The 13,782-nt window shown below is 32.2% G+C and overlaps 1 protein-coding gene across 1 annotated transcript in view; it reads right to left on the bottom strand.

The window, feature by feature from the left end:
- The window catches only part of LOC129808139 (uncharacterized), a 47,247-nt gene extending 33,934 nt beyond the window's left edge, over positions 1-13,313 (bottom strand). Inside the window, exon 1 of the mRNA XM_055857895.1 lies at positions 13,008-13,313. Coding sequence (XP_055713870.1) covers positions 13,008-13,110 — 103 coding nt within the window. The 5' untranslated portion in view covers positions 13,111-13,313. The remainder of the gene's footprint in view (positions 1-13,007) is intronic.
- Between the last annotated feature and the right edge of the window lie 469 nt (positions 13,314-13,782).

Below are 13,782 nucleotides of genomic sequence, written 5' to 3'. Positions count from 1 at the left end.
TTCCTGTGAAAATTCCATGGATGTTCCAAAATAATTCCACTACTGATTTATTTACTGGGTTCCATGTTCCATTGACATGAGGAATTGGCTATCCAGTTCTGATGTTCTCGAAAGGAAGCAATCCCACAGAGTTCCTAGTGGTTGAGAAAGTGAATGATATAAAAGATCATTCTGATGTTCTTCTGGGGGTTCAAGTGATGGCTTCTGGTAGCTCCGGACAGCTCTCGTTTGCATTGAGATCTCCTCGGTGGCTCTGGTTAGCTCTTGTTTTGATTGGTAACCAAGGCAGAGATTCCAAAGTGCCCGTAAATTTTCTCCTTTCCATCCATCTTGCAATCCATGGAGTACGAGGCCACTGTACTGTGGAACACCTCAAGAATACACAGATGGATTAACTTCCGGCAATTTCTGGAGGAAAATCACAGGAAATGTTCCTTCAAGGCTGGGTTGGATTCCACCAGGAACGACATCTCCAGAAAAACACTATTCCCTTGAATATTTAGAAGATTTTCTTCACAAATTCACTAAATACTATCTCAAGGAACTTCACTAAACGCTTTTCTCACTTTTTCCAGTAGTGAAATAACAAATTTTCGTGAAAAACTGTCAGAAGAGGTAGAGACTTGGAAATGATGGCAATCTGTCAAAAAAATTTTTGATGGAAAATAAAAAACCCAATGTGGAGGCATTTTTCTTCAAAAATTCCTTCAAAAATATGAATTTTTCTTTAAAAAATTCTTGAAATAATTCTTGATGAAATCAGCTCCAATGTGTAGACACCTTAAGACAGGTGGAAGCGGTTTTTAGCAAAACGAAAGACTTCAATGCGTGCTAAAAGAGAGTTGACGAACCCGAAAATATTCGGGCAATCAAAAAAAAAACATTCTTTTGGGCGGCAAGATAAAGCCAGTAGCTGTTTATTTAAGTGGAAGTCATGAGTCTCTTCATGGGTTATTTCTGGACTGGGTTAGTCACCTTGTCTAGATACTGCCAGTTAATCCTTTTATGAGGAATGATAAACGGGTGAAAATTGCGAGCAAAATCTAGAGTTCGAGGGGAGGTACACTCGTAAAGTCTTCTGACTCGATGAAATGAATGATCCCTTTGTGTTTCCACGCGAAATAGCTCAACAATAGACTAGGTGGTTTGTTAACTCTTGGTACTCATCCCAATGTGACCAATATGGTTCATAGAGGGGTCTTTCCCATTGCGTGTGCAAATTCCATATATTGCACGCTTAAAAGGCCATAATTGCTATCATTGACCGTGGCATGAGCATTGATGATGACTACAAGACACCCCAGAGTAGCACCGTACAACAATTTGTTATCAGATTAATGGGTGAAAGTCGAGGAGCTAACTTTAACTCCCAAGAGAGAACAATAGCTGCAATTCTTGTCTATCGCGGTGGTGGCAGAACTTCACTCAATACCGTTAAGAAACATGCAAAAAAACATGCATTTTCCACACTGTATCGATCCATTATAGCTCACTTCTTGGTGGTTCTTTTTCATCTCGCATTTCGCTTGCACCCAGAGAAATTTCTGAAGAAAGTGAGTGCTTAGGCACACCCCTCCGTTTTCTCACTTCAATTTTTTATCTGTAAAATTATTTATAGCAACATCCGGATGTTGATCATGTTAATTGCTTCATGACAGCGTGTTTTGTATTTCTGGCAAGGCAACAACCAAACGTACACCTGACATTGGCTGAGTTCTGTTAAAGATTCTGTTAATCATATTTGATCTGAAAAAAAAGTGGCACATTTTCTAGCAATCTTATCAATTGTGATCTCGAAATTGAAGATCATTTACTAAATACTGTTTAGACATATAACAGCTTCTGACTGTGGATTGAAAATTCTATTTTGCTTTCTTTTTCTTCAAGTAAGAGTTAAGTTAAATTGGTGATCGTCAAACTGTGAAGCAATTAATTTTCACTCAAGAAAAAAAAACTATTCATTATTCATTTTCTTTCAATGATTTCTAATTTTTTTAAAGTATGTACGTCGTCAATCAGCAAAGAATAGCAATAGTTTCTCATTTAAGAAAATGAAATTTTGGAATTTCTAAAACTCTTGTATTTTTAACCCATAGGCGTTCAAAGTAAATCTCCATAATGAGGGATATTTTATAATGGTAATTGGGAATAAACAACTTTCGGTTATTTGAAAGCTTAGTCAATAAAAAAATTATAAGAATTAGTGCAACTTTATAATAGACATTAAAATATTCCGTTTAGGCTAATGCTGAAGTAAAAGTTGATTAAAATATACTTTAATCTTCACTTAGAATAGGATGTCAAAAATATTTCAATATTCTGTGTTAAAAATTTGTTATTTCGGTTTCATGAGTATTATATCTGCCTAAAAACTTATTTTCGTGGCCGTAGGACCTAGTGATTCCAACAACGGTTAACCGGTTTCGAAAAACCGGTTAACCGCGCTATTCTGGAGACGGTTTCAAAACCGGTTTTTAGGGATAAGATCGGTTTAAAACCGTCTCTACAAACATTTTAAAATTTCTCTTAAGCTTAAGTTTATTTCTTAAAAATCGAGATACACTTCAAAATATGTCTTTGAATTAGAAGGGAACCTGAATTGCAATATGATTCTAAAAGTGTAATCTGTAGTATTGTAGTATGTTAATAATATTTTTAAGGATAGCAGTACTGGATTTTCTGTACGTTTATTCCACTCTGGCAAAGAATTATTTGCTTAAAGGTCATCGGAAGTTATTTCAGGACTTCCTGACTTGAATTATTTTATCTTTTAAAACTTACTTTTACAAGACTAGAAAATGAATTTTATACTGAGAAAAAATTTGTAAACAATTTAGTACAATCTTCTAAAATATTGTTTTATATGGAAAAGTAACAAGATGTTTACCTATCCCTGACTTCATAGAGATTTATATTAAACTTTGCTATCTTTTAACTGCATATCTTATTAGACCCAAATAAATCAAGACTGTTACACAAGATTCTTGTAAAATTTTTATCAAAATCTGGCATTAGTTTCTCAATCAATGGAGTAAAAAACAACAAATGTTTCCTTTTATTTTAATTCTTTTTTTCTAAATGCTTATGCAATTTTTTCGATGAAATTATTTTTCAATTTTGTGTAAATTATAAATATGTTTTTCATGATATATAATACCAAAAATTATTAATTAGTACATTTTCTGTAGAAAATAATCTAAAAAAATTACTTTATACCATTCCCGATCGAAAAATCTGGAATTTTATGTTGAAAAAAGAATAATTTTGACAATACTTTTACAAGATTTTACAAAAAACTTTATAGTGAATATAGGTAGCAAGAAAACTTGGTACTATCCTTCCAATATTATTTTTTTATATTTTTGCAAATATTATTTTTCTTCCACGATTCAAATTTTCTAAACTTAAGTTTAACAAGATTTAACTACTCATAGGATTTTAAAAATAAAGAGGAAAACTCATTGTCGGTAACCCTATAATTTTTTTCCATTTTCCGAGATCTAGAGTAAAATTTTTAAGTATTTCCTCATTAAAGATTGTCAAAAATGACCACGTTTATAACCAATTTATTTTAAGAAAAATAAATTGTATGAAAAAATAGTTATTTTTTACGGAAATCTACATTGCATTAGCTTTCCCACGGCACAATATTATTGGAAAAACTCCCAGTAATTTTCCTGCACTCTTAAGTTCCCTGAACTATTTTAAATATAAAGCAATAAAATAAAATAAGTTTTAAACTGAGAAAAAGAATATATTTATGTGTTAAATATTACATCAAAGTTCATGTTCTGAAAAATTGTTCAAAATCCCATAATCTAATCCAAAATTTGAAACCGGTTTTAAACCGGTTAATCGGTTTCAGACCCTTCCAAAACCGGTTAACCGTCTATCCTAAAAACTCGGTTATTTGGAATCACTAGTAGGACAGATTATACGTAGTACAAACGTTTCAGGCGAGAAAACGTTAAGAGATATCGACAAATGATTTTCGACAAAAGTTAAATATAGGGTGGACAACATTATTTGGTGATATCAGATTCATCACGATTACGATTTTATGATTTGCGTAAAACAAAGTAGGGGAAAGTGCTCTCCCTTCGAACGTTCATGCCTTCGAATAAAGTGAATTTCTTTTGTTTTTCGTAAGAGATTTACACTAAATTATCACGGAATTATCAACAATTGATGATAAGCCAACTAATATTTAATAGGAATGTATAAGTCTCTTAGGAAAACTAAAAGAAAATTCACATTATTCGAACACTGAGAGAAATCCGAAAAAGTTAAAATAACATTCCGGAAATGTTAATTTTACCCTGCAGTATTGATCCGAAATCGGTGTAAATAATACCCTTTTTAGGTGTATTAGGTGTTAAAGGTATCCTTTTTTCATGTTAATTTTACCCATTTTATCCTTAAAAAGGTGTAAAATTAACATTAAAAAATGTTGATATATTTTTACACCTAAAAAGTGTTAATGTTATGAGGAAAAAATGTTAATCGCACCCTCTTTTTTTTCTCAGTGAAGGCATGAACGTTCGAACACTGAGAAAAAAAAGAGGGTGCGATTAACATTTTTTCCTCATAACATTAACACTTTTTAGGTGTAAAAATATATCAACATTTTTTAATGTTAATTTTACACCTTTTTAAGGGTAAAATGGGTAAAATTAACATGAAAAAAGGATAACTTTAACCCCTAATACACCTAAAAAGGGTATTATTTACACCGATTTCGGATCAATACTGCAGGGTAAAATTAACATTTCCGGAATGTTAATTTAACTTTTTCGGATTTCTCTCAGTGAAGGGAGAGTACTTTCCCCTAGTATTGAAAGCTGAGTTTTATTTACATCATAAATTCTTCAATATAAATAAAATAGGATATAGGGAAGTGTGCCAAATTTCGGCATAGTTGCATGCAAGCGTCAAAGTCTCAAGTTTGAAATGTAATATCTTTAATAGAAATTGATTTTTTTGTTCCTTCTACTTAAGGAGTGTTGTTTAGAACCTTGTAGACAATTTATCCTCTTTGTTTTCTTTAAAATCATTCTTAATACAATTTAAAATTAATAAAAATGTACACATAGCATTGGTGGCTTATTCCGGCCATCTTCATTCTCATAGTTCATTGACCTTCCGGAATTCTTCCAATGTCTTTCTCAGATCATTTTGTCGTCGAAGAGACATTTTTTGTTATTTTTTGCATTATATAATCTCTTCTAGAGTATCCAAAAATTAACATATCATGAAAATTTGAGTAACAAAAAATGTGGCCGAAATTGCGAGCTGGCCGGAATTTGGTACACTTACCCTATGGTTAATTAGTTATCCTTAATAATATTAACTCAATAAATGGTTTTTCAAGCGGTTTATAAAGCGATTTAGTAATTTCTCTTGTACAAATATTTACTTGTCAGCATTTTAAATTAACTTCTGAACAATTTTAAGAAGATGAATAATCTTCTCCATCTGCAAAGTACCTCTAAAAGAAAATTCTGTAATAACTTTGTATTTATCAAGTACATTTGTTCACATAAAATTAACTATGTCACTTTGAGCAGAGAATTACCCATATTTCACGCAATGCACTTTTAGAACATGTCTCTTCAGCATTAAATCCGCGAAAAGAGCTTATTTAATTCAAAGTAGAATATGCTATAGCTATGTAAGAGGAATTCCACAGCTAGCAGCACATGGCATTACAAATATCCACAATCATGCTGCATAAAAGATTAATGTAAGATGTTTTGTTGCCGGAATAGAACCGTGAAATTTGAAATTTCTAAATTGAAAATTTTCCAAGTATTTTTGTCTGAGTGTAGAGTGGTGGATAGGAGTGTGTTTACTTTTGGCGTCATTGCAACGCATAAGAACCGCAGCTTCTTGTGATGATAAGAGCAACTGGCAAAAAGTATATTTGCATTGGGAAGATGCAAAAAAGAACATATTATCCATCAATGGAAATGTGTGTAAATTTGCCTTTTTATTTGCATGTCGGTTGCAGGAGTTTAAGCAGGTCAATAAAATGGCTAATGGTCAAAGAAGTTGGATAATGTATTAAGTATTTAATGACGATGGTCATTCTTACAACCAAGAGGAGGTCCATATACAATCAGAGTCCACGCAGGAAGGAAGGAGTATTTTTGTCGATGACAGCTTCAGGCCTCAGGCCAAATTTGCATCTTTCCAGTGGAGTTAACGGCTCAAACCAAGAGTCATTTGACTGGTTAATCCACTCGCCTATCAAAGTATAACGTCTCCAATCTAAATTAGATCAGAGACACAAATGTTTCGTCCACAAGAGACATGTCCAATAAATTGTATCGTCCGAGGTCTTCGAGATTGCAATAGGTTGGTGAAGAATGATCCCTGGGACAGGTTTGGAGCATTTCATGGGAAATTCAACCTCGATATTATGATTAAATTGCTACACTGATGCGTCTGCCTCAATTATCTTTGTTCTATAGCTACCCACTTTCCATATTTACTTGGTGGCGGTTTTATGACCTATTCTTTCAATGAAGACATGAACACATCATCTTAGAGATCATACTCTTTTAGCTAACAATTCAATTATAGTGATGTTCCAAAAAGATGAAGCCAGAATAGAAAGAGCGGATTGTGGCAACTCAAAGAGAACCGCAAGGAAGTTCTTAGATATACCAAATCCCATCAGACAGAATTAGTCGCGGTTATTCTTTTGCAAAGAACCCATTTAAATACACTTCGGTACATCACATGTCATCTATTTGGTTTTCATTGGTATTTGGAGGAGACACAGCTCTTGTACTTTGACAAAATAAGCATTGGGCATGATTTATAGGGGAAAGTACTCTCCCTTCGAACGTTCATGCCTTCGAATAATATGAATTTTCTTTTATTTTTCTTAAGAGACTTGAACGTTTTTATTAAATATTAGTTAGCTTATCATTGTTGATAATTACATGATAATTTTGTGTAATTCTCCTAGGAAAAATAAAAGAAATTCCCATTATTCGAAGGCATGAACGTTCGAAGGGAGAACACTTTCCCATACATACCCTTTGGCAAAAATAAAATCAATAGAAACTAAAAGAAATATTCTTAACTTTGTGCGAATATCATAATTTTAAATGGACTGATGAAAAATATATATTTTTTTAATTCTTTCTAAAAAATTTCCGCATTGCAAGAAACTAACATGCAAGAAAATAGCATTTTAATATATCTTCAACTCCATTTAATTCCAATTTGGTATCTAAATTTTTTCATTGGAAAACATCCAATAAAATTACAATTAGGGTAAACTGGGGCACCACCGAATACTGTGATTTTTTAATTAGTTTTTAGATGCCAGAGAACGAGACATCTATGAATGTTTCTCTTACATAATTTAGGTTTAATTAAATACAAAATTTTTGTTACTAATAACTATAAAAGTTTAAAAAACGTGCTAAACTTACTTTTGCTAAAACTTTGCTTTTGATAAAACAATTGCTAACTTTTTTTTTAAGATTAATACTTTCTGAACTGCGAGAATGCCAACAAAGGATAGCAAGTGTTTTATCTTGCCTCTCTCTTGCGTTTCGCTCGAAAACTGACCGAATCACAGTTGGTACGCATGGATAATTGCTCGAATTGCCTGTAATACGATTCAGAAAGCAATTAATACGAACAGTAATATCTTACTCATCGTATTACTCCATTAGAATGTACTCTTTCTAACACATGTGATATTCCATTTGAAATTTTGCATACTTTGTACATCTCTCTCCGGCTTTTCTTAATATTAATATTAATCTTATATGTGACACCAGGGTCAGAAAACAATTAATACGAACAACAATATCTTACTCATCGTATTACTCCACTAGAGTGTACTCTTTCTAACACACGTGATTTTCCATTTGAAATTTAAAATACTATATACCTCTCTTTCTGACATTTCTTAATATTAATATTAATTTTATATGTGACACCACAGTGAAGCCAAGTTTTTTGACGTCACGTTGTTTATTCGTCCACCCGGATGGCCGTTACCACGTGTAGAGACCAAACTGTTAGAAATAAAGACTTGAGTTGGAACTTTCGAGAGACCCCCCCAGAAGTTAATCTTGCGACCATTAACAGGCCCTTCATTTATGATTATGTGCCGGAAAAGTAATTGATAAATTTGATTGTCTCTTAGTATCCAAGTCTTGAATAGTTATTATTATATTAAATATACGATTGTTACTGCTAAAAACGACATATTGTCAAGGAATAATCAATGAATTTCCATGATTTTTTTCGAAATTTAAACTGTCCTCACACGGAGGAAGACATTGCTAGATTCAGTGAATTTTCTGCAATTTGTTTTGTCGAGATGCAAAAAGTGAAAAAGAGTGGAAAGTAATTAAAGGGGAAGTATACTAAATTTCGGAACAGTTGCATGCAATCTAGAAAGTTTTAAGTTTGAAATGTAATATTTTTTATACAATTTGAATTTTTTGTTATTTCTTTTTTAGGAGTATTGCTTGGAACCTTTCAGTTATAATTATCGTTTTTAACCGCTTGAACTCCACGAGAGAGAGGTTTCCACATATTTTTTTAAATTTTTCTTAATACATTTTAAAATATATAAAAATATAGACATAGCTTTGAGTAATATTTTGGCCACCTTGATTCTCATAGTTCTTTGCTCTTCCGCAATTTCTACAAGATCTTTTTCAAATCATCTCGTTCGTAGAAGCGATTTTTTTGTTTTTTTTTTTGCATTGAATAATCTCTAGAGTAGAGTATGCAAAAACTAAAAGTTCATGGAAATTTCAGGAACAGAATAAATGGCCGACATTGCAAGCTGGACGAAATTTGATACAGTTCCTCTATGAACGTTTTTACTAATATCTGTCTATCCGTAGCGCTTATTAAAATCAATAAATTTAAACATAATTCAAGAGAATTTAATCTTAAATATAATAATAAAATCATATCTGTAATTGCTAAGAAATATGCATACCACTGCTTCAAGTTCCAAATCATTGAGTCTTTATAGACTTTTAGTTAAGTAAATCCACAGTTATTTTCTTCTTTTTTATTATTATTATTTGCGTTATTTGCTTTATAATTCGTAGTTCATGCAATTTTTGAAGTAAAAATATAAAAAAAAGTAAGTGTCTGAACGTAGAATATATCATAATTACATGAATTCTAAAACACATTTTGAAATAAAATACTGGGGTGGAATGATAACTTCTCGATACTATCGAATCGATAGTATCCATAAATCTATATCTGTTAGATTAAGTGAATGTCGCCCTATTACGAATTGTAGAGCCATTTATTGCGACATACTTAAAAAAATGAGACTGTTGATAAACATCTATATTAATTACATGAAGTGCAGTTACCGTTTAAAGTTTTCAAAATCGACAGTCGATAGTATCGAAAATTAGTTATCGTCACCCCTGTTTTTATAAGAAATTTACGTTTTTAATATACATTAAAAAATATGGAAAAATGAAAAAAATAAAAGAATAAGAGAATACAATAGCAAAGAATTCTATTAGATAATTTCTTCTATTACCAGCAAAAGCGCTGCTTTTATGATATTTTTGCATAGTTGGACGGATGTTTGTTCGGAAAATAAACAACTTTGTTACTATATTGCAATTAACAACTAGCAGCTAGTTGTTAACACTGTGTTGGAGGGGTTATGGGATAGGTTAGCGTTTGCAATGTCCGACAGAAAAATCAAATATTCTTGAATATTTAAGTTGCAACAGAATATTAAACTAAACTTTAAGCAATTTTCACATTTTTATTTTACATTAAAAAATGTCTATAAAAACAACTATTTCCCGTAACAGGTTCATTATTTATGGCTAGTGGAGCATCTTCTTCTAGAATTTGCATTTAGTGTCATGATTTTTGAGTGAGAAAAAGAATCATCTATTGCGAAATATATAGCAAAAGAGATTCTTGTCAATTACATTGAAAACACATTATATATTTTCCACACTATTGTTGCTCAAAAGTGTTTTTGAACAGTGCCCTTTCTGTAATATCCATGTTAACTTTACATGAATTTGTATGAATAATTCTGGAAGGAATTAAAGGAAGGCTCATGCCCTAGAAACACTTACGATTTAAGCTGAAAGACAGTTTAACGTAATTATATTCAAAATATGGATTTGACTAAATTCTCATGAGTTTCCCACTATTTAACCGTTTCTTGGCTTAAGTTGTAAGTGCGTCTAAGGTATTAGACCTATTAGACTAATTTTAGCTATTTTTTATTAAATCTATATATCTTAGAATTTCGCACTTTCGCGATTTGAGTTGCACATTTAGCATGTGAAGCCTTCAAACTTTAAATTATAGTTTTTCAATAATTAATATTTCAAGTGACGTATGATGTTGGAGCAAGCCTGAAATACTCACATTTAACTCTTTCGCGTCTTTAGGGTAATGTCATGACTCGGGGAAAAAAAGTTTTTTTTGGGTATTTACATTAATTGAAATCTATCGGTTGGTGCACGACATCATAATACAAGGATGTAAGATTCTTGGCTCATTTTCTCAAGACTCCACACTGAGAAAAATAAGAGGGTGCGATTAACTTTTTTTCCTCATAAGTTTAACACTTTTTAGGTGTAAAAATATATCAACATTTTTAATTGTTAATTTTACATTTTTTAAGGGTAAAATTAACATGAAAAAAGGTAACTTTAACCCCCAATACACCTAAAAAGGGTAATATTTACACCGATTTCGGATCAATACTGCATGGTAAAATTAACATTTCCGGAATGTAATTTTAACTTTTTCGTATTTCTCTCAGTGCAGTTAGATTTCAATTAATGTAAATAGCCAAAAAGAAACTTTTTTCCCCGGGTCATATATGACCCTAAAGACGCGAAAGAGTTAACACAATTCTCGCTTGTAAAATATTTATTTTCCTGTTTTTATTTCTAAAGTATTACACATTATTTCAGAAACATATTATTGACATAACCAGGGGGGTGACATTAGCTCTGAAAAAATGCGACCGGTTTTAGTGTAATTTTTTACCTGTTTTTGTACACATTTCACGAGATATCTCCAAAACTACGTAGGTTACCAATTTAGGGTTTTCGGTTGCCTCTTCGTTATTAAATTGACTTTTATTTTGTATTAGTATTTTTTGTTAATTCATTCTACAATGACAGAAAACAACTAATAAACTCAAAAGTTTTTTCGGCTCGCTGAAAACATATGGGAAACATAGGAAATGTAATGCTCCTGGACATAACAGAAATATCATTTTCTGATCATATTTTCTGACTTGCCCCGCATTGCTTTCGCAATAAAAAAATGAAAATATTCTTATATATTCTAAAACTTTATAATATACAACCAAAAAGAATTTGTAAATTTTTAAGATAAATATGAAATATTTTGGAAAAGATGATCTTCTAGCGCAGTATGTCATTTTTACAATTTTTCAGATTTTTCAAAAATGTGACACATAGCAGAAATTGTTTTAAGAACACTTTTCAATAATTATAATAAACTTGTGTTTAATTACCATCTTACTATCTTTGTCATAGTTGTGTGAAGCGTATACTATGCAAAAATACTACTCTTTTACTCAAGGTGTGAATAAGGGGCTCTCGGCAAAATTGTGCCGATCTGGAGGTAAAAATCAACAGATTGGCACTATTTTGCAAAGATATCCACAGATTGGCATATTGAACATGCCATTTTCATTCACAAAAATCTGCAGACTCGACCGATTTTAGCGAAGAATCTTCGGATTTAATTGACAGTTCACTCTTATGAAGTACAGCGTTAGTTAAGCTCAAGTAACATTATAAATTTCCTACAAATGATTCAAGTGGTAAATTTTAATGCAGGGCTGAGCAAGAACCATTTGAAACCGAATAAACTTCAAAATAAGTTTGTTCAGATAGCGCTTTGACCATTAACGTACAATTTTTATTCGATGTTTATTCAGTTTCAAACGGTCCTTGCTCACTTCTGTTTTATGTACTGTACTGGAAACATTAATATTGTAAACGTACTTGCGACAGATCGGCACGAGATCGATAGATCGGCACTCGAGTGAACCATGAGCGGCACAGTTATCTATCCCTTGCTTTTACTACACTCAGATCTTCGTTATCCGGCACTTCGATGTCCGGCTGACAGCTGCCAAACACTGACAGTTGATGTAGTCAAAAAATGTTTTACGAAACATGCAGAGTTCATCCAGAGCGAATTAAAGCGTCATTTTCATTTTAGCAAAGTTTTTAATGCATTATTAGGATGAAATATGAAATGTAAGCACACCCCGTAGAAAATTCTCTTCTTCCTTGACAGACAATAAATCACACAGCACAAAATATTTAAAAAAAAAAACCGTTGACCAGATTAGAAGGGTCTGCGGAATCTTTGTTTTCTTTCCCATTTTGTTTGAAAAAAACAAAGATTCCCGATACCGATTAAACAAATTACTTATGTAATAATTGAAAATTCGAAAAATCCTCAAAATACCACTAAAACTGCGGAAGTGCGATTTAATCTTCCTTGATATATTAAACATGAAACGTTTTAACTATTATACGGACTTCAGACCTAAGGCTTAGCCATATGGCTTAACTGCTATAATATCTTATCATTCACATTAAAAAAAAAACTTTGGATTGGATTATTAAAGATAAATAACCTATTAGACTTTCAGAAAGCAATGAAATTGCTCGCTATTTAGGATTTTCAGACCTTCAGGAACTGAGCTAAACCTTTAGTCTGAAAATCGCTTTTCTAGCAGAAATTTGTTGATATGGCTTTAACCTTTTTGTGGATTACCATATTTTTAGGAAAGATATTTTAATATCATTATTTCAATCATTATTTTATTCTTTTATTTTTTAATTAAAATATTTTTTCCGAAGTATTCCTTAATGATTTCTCCCATTTGTAACATGAGAATCACAGTTTGCGTTAACTAAAAATCATTTGTCACTGATTGTAAAATGTTAAATAGAAATGTTGGTAATTACCGTAAAAATGATTTGGGGTGCCACAAACTGTATTTAGTGTGAAGAATTTCCCAATTAACAGGACAATAACAGAACCAAAGAGATTTTTCACCATTTTTTCCATAATACACTTGCACTTCACTTTTTTTTTATGAATCTCTCAGGTTCTTAAAAGTTTTTTATTTGTGGAAAAAAGAGATAAGAGGTAAGCTTAGAAAAGCTTTCAATGTATATAAGAATCTTCAATCGTCTATTCTGAACACTGCAAGCGAAGTAAAAGACAACTTCACTGAGACACTGTCTTCGGCAGACTAACTCCCAATGACTGATGAACTTCTTGGTCTCGACGTGCTCTCACCGTTTTCTTCCCGCCACCAAGAGTTCCAAGTCGGAGAGTTTGATGAGATTCACCGCGAATCTACTTTTGCTCAGTGTTTTGGAGAGGAGATGCAAGAAGCGCCATGGAGAGTGTTTTGCTATTTGAACAATAAACAAGAGCACCATGTGGAGCGAAGAAATAATTGCAATGTGCGAATATTGGATACCTCCTTGGGGCCAATTTCCACACAACACTTCAATTGTCCAGGAAAGTAAAATTGCCGAGGAAACAATCCCAAGAGATGGATGGACGAAGGAACTAATGTTGCCTATAAGTTGAACTATGATGAGACAGGCAAATTGTGGATTATTAGGCTTCAATCACTCCAATCATTGATATCACGAAGGATTTAGGAGGCTTCGCAGATGGTAAAGTGATTGACCCAATAGTCTATAAATCTTCATGGAATATTGCGCA

This window comes from Phlebotomus papatasi, chromosome 3 (genome assembly GCF_024763615.1).
Source record: "Phlebotomus papatasi isolate M1 chromosome 3, Ppap_2.1, whole genome shotgun sequence".
Lineage (NCBI taxonomy): Eukaryota > Metazoa > Arthropoda > Insecta > Diptera > Psychodidae > Phlebotomus > Phlebotomus papatasi.
This window is presented reverse-complemented; position numbering and strand designations above follow the sequence as displayed.